This window comes from Coregonus clupeaformis, chromosome 37, assembly GCF_020615455.1.
Source record: "Coregonus clupeaformis isolate EN_2021a chromosome 37, ASM2061545v1, whole genome shotgun sequence".
Lineage (NCBI taxonomy): Eukaryota > Metazoa > Chordata > Actinopteri > Salmoniformes > Salmonidae > Coregonus > Coregonus clupeaformis.
Window position 1 is genome coordinate 33,213,477 of NC_059228.1, and position 8,058 is coordinate 33,221,534.

An 8,058-nucleotide genomic window follows, 5' to 3' on the forward strand; every position below is an offset into this window, starting at 1 on the left:
GGGGACACCCTCAATAGGCATGTTTTACCCTTTGTTAACGTCATTATGCTGTACCATGTTTCAACTCATAGTTCATTAATGTTATTATTAGATCATTATTAACTGACATTTAACACGGAATGTTCACTGTGCACACCTTACACGTGACTTGAAATATAAATAGCTTTTAGTCTTGGCTTCTGCAATCAATGAACCTACTCACTAGCTACACATCTAGCAAAGAGTAGAATATCTGAGCTCAGAATGAATGCTCTCATCGCAATCTAGCGTTACATCATAGGCTATCCTAGGTATGCTGTAATAAAGAATAGTCGGAATTCAATGAGATTTAACCTACTGAGAATAATCTGTGGGTATGCTGGCGAGTTGCATCCTAGAATTATTTGAAGTCTGGTGGTCTAATAATATTGTGCAATATCACATTACGATGAGATACAGCCTATAATTGGATTGAATTGTTATTTTGTTACCCTAGAACATGCATTTTTGTATCAAGGTTTTGTAACAGTTGCTCGCCGGTATCAAGGTTTTGTAACAGTCTCGCCGGTAACAAGGTTTTGTAACAGTGGCTCGCTGCTTACGCAAACGATTACGAAAACATAATCGCCTGAATTTTTCACAGATGGGCACAATATTCCGCATTTCACATCATCATTCTTGCAGCACATGAAACTCAACGGACGTCGATGATCGGATCAAATAGCCATTATCGTTGCATTGCACCCTATTCCCTTTGTAGTTCACTAACAACTTTAGCCCAACTTTGAACCGTGAGAGGCGCACTGTACAGAAACCGTAGCCTACCGGTCTACAGTTGAACTATCTTTAGTTACTAGATAGATGGGCTGGTGAAACAGATGGATAGCCAACATAAGCAAGTTGCATTGATTTGCAATAACATAAGCATTCATCAAAACTCCAGTTTGTAGGCTATTAGCTGGATGGGAAATAAAGACAGCGTTGTATAGAGCCAACAATACAAATACATCAATATTTCTAGATAGTCAAACCTTTGTATACAAATTATTGCCAATATATCCGTTAATTTCAATGTCAAATGTATAAATAGCAAAAAGTCAAGTTCATGCGATGATAGCCTACCCACGTGCTGAGGTCTCGGATTTGACAGGATTAGTCAAACATTGTAAAAGTTTTAAGAGCAACATAGAAATTGTTATTTAAATGTTAAATTACAAAATAATGTTACGCAACCAAAATTGTTAAAATAAATGTTTTATGAATTCCTATCACCACGTTGTTCGAACTAATAACATTTCCTTACAACTCCACGTGAAGCACATACGTCAAAGGTCTGAAGACGCCGGTTGGAGAGCCGAGATGCTGACAGCCAGAGCATACATGAAGATTAAATTACGCATTATTCTGCCAATAACATGCAAACATGAACCCCCGGCCAGGTAGTCCTGATCCTGGATATATAGAATATGAACATCCCTTACCTGGCTGCCGGAGTTTTCTGTCAGGTAATTGAAGACAAAAGAAGAGAGCTCCTCATCTAGCAGTGAAACGCAGTCCGCCATCTTCTAGAGAATGAGAGCTGGAAAGTCCGACAGCGGGTATAGTTATGTTCACGTTCAATTGCAGTTAGTCGCCGGATGAGGGCGTTGTCATAGACTGATATAACTGAATACAAATGTTCTATTACATAGCCTGTAATGATGTTATCACTGTTTGTGAGATTATTTAATTTTCCTACGAAAGGTTGCGAATCAATCGACGTGCAGGCATATTGTACTTGACATAAGTAATGAAAGCATGCTTGGAAAAACAAAATGCATATGAGTAAAATAAAATAAAAATAAAATGTCCAGCTGGAATGGGCTCATAATGCATGTGGGGACTATGATGATGACTCATACAGCAAACACGCAATTCAACTGATCTGTTTACACAACAGGCCTAACAATTTAAAGTACTGCATACTCATATTTGAATATCATTTTAGATTTCCCATTTTGGTCTATTTTGACACTATTTGACAGGTTATCCATAAAGAGCACATAATTCAGGCCAAATGGCCACCACCACAGTAGGTCTATTCCAACACCCATGTTGAGGTCTGTTGCCTGGTTAGGTTTGGCAAAACAAATAGAGAATTGGTGTCCAAATCTAAATTATTGGAAATGTATCATTTAGAGCTATTATGCCTAATAAAAATGGTCTACAATATCCCCAATGACTGCAGGGAAGAATATTTGCTCATTGACCCACCTTTGCCCCTACTGATTGCATTTCAGCTGGGTCATGCGAGATTCAGGGACAAGCTACTACAGTACATTATGGCTCCTCCCTCCTCCACCTACTCCCCAATGCCCCACTTCCTGCTGCATCAATTTACCATTCACAACATAACACAGGCAGCTAGTGAGGTCTTTTGTTGGCTTATCTTGTTGAAGGTTATGAGTTGTACAATTGTTGTACAAGGTTTTATTAGCTTACTAATTTGTTTGCCCACCACATACACCAGCGCACACACACACATGTGCACATTTCCTCCTGTAATCTTGGCCAAGTCATCCAGCAAGACAGATGAACCTAGACCAAAAAGTGATTGAAATCAAATGGAATGTGGACCAAGAATGTTGCCCAGTATGACTGGAGTTTATATATAAATGCCTGGAGCATTTCAATTTTGGAGAATCTCTTATAAAATTGGATAAAATCATGTATAGTAACCCTAGGTGTAAAATAGTAAATAATGGCTATTTCTCAGAAAGTTTTAAACTGTCAATAGTAGTAAAACAAGGGTGTCCACTATCGGCATATTTATTTATTATGGCCATCAAAATGTTAGCTATTAAAATCAGATCCAACAATAATATCAAGGGATTAGAAATCCAGGGCTTAAAAACAAAGGTGTCGCTATACGCTGATGATTCATGTTTTCTTTTAAATCCACAACTTGAATCCCTCCACAGCCTCATAGAGGATCTAGATACATTTTCTAACCTCTCTGGATTACAACAAAATTATGATAAATGTACTATATTACGTATTGGATAACTAAAAACTTTAAAAAATTACATTACCATGTAGTTTACCAATTAAATGGTCTGATGGTGATGTGGATATACTCGGAATACATATCCCAAATGAAATAAATGATCTCACTCCAATACATTTTAAAAGAAAGTTAGCAAAAATAGATAAGATCTTGCTACCATGGAAAGGTAAATACCTGTCTATTTGTGGAAAAATCACCCTGATTTACTCAGTTTACCTATTTGCTTATGGTCTTACCTACGCCTAGCGAACAGTTTTTTAAATTATATGAGAAATTTGGAACGGCAAGCCGGACAAAATTAAACGGGCCGATTTATACAGTTGAAGTCAGAAGTTTACATACACTTAGGTTGGAGTCATTAACACTCGTTTTCAACCACTCCACACATTTCTTGTTAACAAACTATAGTTTTGGCAAGTCGGTTAGGACATCTACTTTGTGCATGACACAAGTAATTTTTCCAACAATTGTTTACAGACAGATTATTTCACTAATAATTCACTGTATCACAATTCCAGTGGGTCAGAAGTTTACATAAGTTGACAGCTTGGAAAATTCCAGAAAATTGTGTCATGGCTTTAGAAGCTTCTGATAGGCTAATTGACATCATTTGAGTCAATTGGACTCCCGAGTGGCGCAGTGGTCTAAGGCACTGCACCTCAGTGCTTGTGGCGTCACTACAGACCCCCTGGTTCGATTCCAGGCTGTATCACAACCGGCCATGATTGGGAGTCTCATAGGGTGGCGCACAATTGGCCCAGCGTCGTCTGGGTTTGGCCGGTGTAGGCTGTCATTGTAAATACGAATTTGTTCTTAACTGACTTGCCTAGTTAAATAAAGGTAAAATTAAATACAAATTGGAGGTGTGGATGTATTTCAAGGCCTACCTTCAAACTCAGTGCCTCTTTGCTTGACATCATAGGAAAATCAAAAGAAATCAGCCAAGACCTCAGATTGTAGACCTCCACAAGTATGGTTCATCCTTGGAAGCAATTTCCAAACACCTGAAGGTACCACGTTCATCTGTACAAACAATAGTACGCAAGTATAAACACCATGGGACCACGCAGCCATCATACCGCTCAGGAAGGAGACGCGTTCTGTCTCCTAGAGATGAACGTACTTTGGTGCGAAAAGTGCAAATCAATCAAGATGCTGGAGGAAACAGGTACAAAATTATCTATATCCACAGTAAAACGAGTCCTATATTGACATAACCTGAAAGGCCGCTCAGCAAAGAAGAAGCCACTGCTCCAAAACCGCCATAAAAAAGCCAGACTACGGTTTGCAACTGCACATGGGGACAAAGATTGTACTTTTTGGAGAAATGTCCTCTGTTTGGCCATAATGACCATCGTTATGTTTGGAGGAAAAAGGGGGTCGCTTGCAAGCTGAAGAACACCATCCCAACCGGGAAGCACGGGGGTGGCAGCATCATGCTGTGGGGGTGCTTTGCTGCAGGAGGGACTGGTGCACTTCACAAAATAGATGGCATCATGAGGAAGGAAAATGATGTGGATATATTGAAGCAACATCTCAAGACATCAGTCAGGTAGTTAAAGCTTGGTCGCAAATGGGTCTTCCAAATGGACAATGACCCCAAGCATACTTACAAAGTTGTGGCAAAATGGCTTAAGGACAACAAAGTCAAGGTATTGGAGTGGCCATCACAAAGCCCTGACCTCAAACCTATAGAAAAGGTGTGGGCATAACTGAAAAAGCGTGTGCGAGCGAGGAGGCCTACAAACCTGACTCAGTTACACCAGCTCTGTCAGGAGGAATGGGCCAAAATTCACCCAACTTATTGTGGGAAGCTTGTGGAAGGCTACCCGAAACATATGACCCAATTTAAACAATTTAAAGGCAATGCTACCAAATACTAATTGAGTGTATGTAAACTTCTGACCCACTGGGAATGTGATGAAAGAAATAAAAGCTGAAATAAATCATTCTCTCTACTATTATTCTGACATTTCACATTCTTAAAATAAAGTGGTGATCCTAACTGACCTAAGACAGGGAATTTTTACTATGATTAAATGTCAGGAATTGTGAAAAACTGAGTTTATATGTATTTGGCTAAGGTGTATGTAAACTTCCGACTTCAACTGTATAATGAATATGAATTCGGAGGACAGAAATTATTAAATATTAAAGCATTAGACCTATCACTAAAAGCTTCAGTCATACAAAAGTTATACTTAAATCCGAACTGGTTCTCTAGCAAATTTGTAAGATTGTCTCACCTCATGTTCAAGAATGGCCTTTTTCCCTTTATTCAGATTACAACCTCTCACTTTCAGTTATTTGAAAAGGAAATCGTCTCCTAAATATCACTATTTCTAAACCAAGCCATAGAAAGTTGGTTGCAATTTCAATTTAATCCTCCAGAAACGACAGAACAAATAATGCAACAAATATTGTGGTTAAACTCAAATATACTAATTGATTAAAAAAAACATTATTTTTTGAAAAAATGTTTTAAAAAGGTATAATCTTCGTAAATGATATCAGAGTTAGGACTGGTGGAGTTATGTCGCACATGCAGCTAACAAAAACATATTGTCACGCCCTGACCTTAGAGATCACCTGTATTCTCTGTTTGGTTAGGTCAGGGTGTGATTGGGATATAATCTAGTTTATTCTACTTCTATGTTGGCCGGGTGTGGTTCTCAATCAGAGGCAGCTGTCCATCGTTGTCTCTGATTGGGGATCATACTTAGGCAGCCATTTTGCCTACCTTTAGTTGTGGGATCTTGTTTCTGATTTTGTTTCTGTTTAGGCTTGTTGCTGTTAGCGTTTAGAACTTCACGTTCAGTTGCTTTTGTTATTTTGTCAAGTGTTTCTTTAATATATTAAACATGTACGGATACCACGCTGCACCTTGGTCCGATCCTTTACACAACGAACGTGACAGAAGATCCCACCACCAACGGACCAAGCAACGTGGCCAGGAGGAGTAGACACCCTGGACACAGGTGGGGAAGACATTTTGGACATGGGAGGAGATATTAGCCGGTTAAGGACCCTGGGCGAAGGAAGGAGCCCAGGCAGGAGAGGATCAACGGCGACGCCGACGGTGCCGACCGCGAAGGAAGCACGAGAGGCAGCCCCAATAAAAATGTTTTGGGGGGGGCACACGGAGTAGAAGGAGGCCCTGAAAGGGCTGACTGTGGAGGAAGAGGAGGCCGCTATTATAGAGGCCCTCCAAGACATGCAGCTCAGCACTCTGAGAGAGGAGATAACTACCTTAAGGGGGCTGTTAGCTAAGAGAGAGCAGGAGAGCTCCCATCAGAGGGAGGCGCTGCAGGAGGCCCACAGGGAGAGGGAGTCAGTGGATGCACGGAGAGAGGAGCTGGCCAGACAACAGGAGGAGCTGAGAGAGGAGTTAACCCTACAGCAAAAGAGAACGCAGTCCTTAGAGCAGAGGATGGCGGAGCCAGGTTTCAGAGTAGAGCCAACTCCCCGCACTCGCGTTAAGGAGCGTGGGACCATTCAGACACCCTGTTATGCTGTGATACACACTGCATCTCCAGTGCGCATTCACAGCTCGGTGCGCTTGGTGCCCGCGCCCCGCTCTTGCCGGGCTTAAATTAGCGTTCAGCCAGGACGGGTTGTGCCTGCTCCTCGCACAAAACCAGTGGTGTGTGTCTCCAGTCCTGTACGGCCCGTACCTGCTCCTCGCACCAAACCAGTGGTGCGTGTCTCCAGTCCTGTACGGCCCGTACCTGCTCCTCGCACTAAACCAGTGGTGCATGTCGCTAGCCCGGTACGCCCCGTACCTGCTCCTCACACTAAACCAGTGGTGCGTGTCGCCAGCCCGGTGCGCCCCGTACCTGTTCCTCGCACCAAACCAGTGGTGCGTGTCTCCAGTCCTGTACGGCCCATACCTGCTCCTCGCACCAAACCAGTGGTGCGTGTCGCCAGCCCGGTGCGCCCCGTACCTGTTCCTCGCACCAAACCAGTGGTGCGTGTCTCCAGTCCTGTACGGCACGTACCTGCTCCTCGCACCAAAACAGTAGTGCGTGTCCACAGCCCGGTGCGCCCTGTACCTACTCCTCGCACCAAACCAGTGGTGCGTGTCCCTAGCCTGGTACGGCCCGTGCCTGTTCCTCGCACCAAACCAGTGGTGCGTGTCCACAGCCCAGTGCGTCCTGTGCCAGCGCCCCGCACTGGCACAAAGCCACCAGTGATGATCCATGGCACGAAGCCTCCAGTGATGATCCATGGCCCGAAGAGTCCAGCTCCGGTCAGCTGCTCCACTCCAGTGCCAGAGCAGTCCGCTCCACCGGTGCCTAGTCCAGCTCCGGTCTGCTGCTCCACTCCAGTGCCAGAGCAGTCCGCTCCACCGGTGCTAGTCCAGCTCCGGTTATCTGCTCCCTACCAGAGCCGGGGAAAGTCCGCTTCACCGATGCCCAGTCCGGGTCCAGTCGTCTACTCTTCCCCCATGCCAGAACCATCCGCTCAACCAGGGTCCAGACAGGACTTGGTGCATCGCGGGAGGACTGCTGAGCTGGAACCAGACGTTAACCCCTTTCCAGGGTCGGGGTCTCCCACACCAGGGTCCAGACATTGTTTCTTTAAGATATTAAACATGTACACATGTCACGCTGCACCTTGGTCCGAGCCTTTACACAACGAACGTGACACATATGGAAATGTCTGCTCTACCCAAAATTACAACCAAATAATTGCAACATTACCGCAAAAATGGAAGAGGAAAGTGGAAGGGGGAAAAAGTAAGGAACTTGTCTGTCGGCCCTGCATTAAAGAACATCATTGGTTAAAGAAAATGACTACCTGGTTTGGTAACAATGTGGCAACAACTCTTTGACACTTACTTCAGAGAATTCAATCCAGTTGGTTACGACCTGTCACCAAATGTTAGGTAATGATGCTTGTTTTAATGACTCTCCCAAAGTGACAGAAGAGTAGTTATTAGATAACTAGCATGTAATTACACTCTATAAGTAAATAACAAGTCAACAAAGAAACTGTCAGCATGTTAAATTTACAGCTGTACATGAACACAA

General features: G+C 43.2%; 1 protein-coding gene across 1 annotated transcript in view; it reads right to left on the reverse strand.

Moving 5' to 3' along the window:
* Nucleotides 1-1,541, reverse strand: part of LOC123482778 (peroxisome proliferator-activated receptor gamma coactivator 1-beta-like) — an 82,142-nt gene extending 80,601 nt beyond the window's left edge. The window contains exon 1 of the mRNA XM_045211621.1: nt 1,461-1,541. Within this exon, the coding sequence (XP_045067556.1) occupies nt 1,461-1,541 (81 nt within the window). The remainder of the gene's footprint in view (nt 1-1,460) is intronic.
* Nucleotides 1,542-8,058: the final 6,517 nt, after the last annotated feature.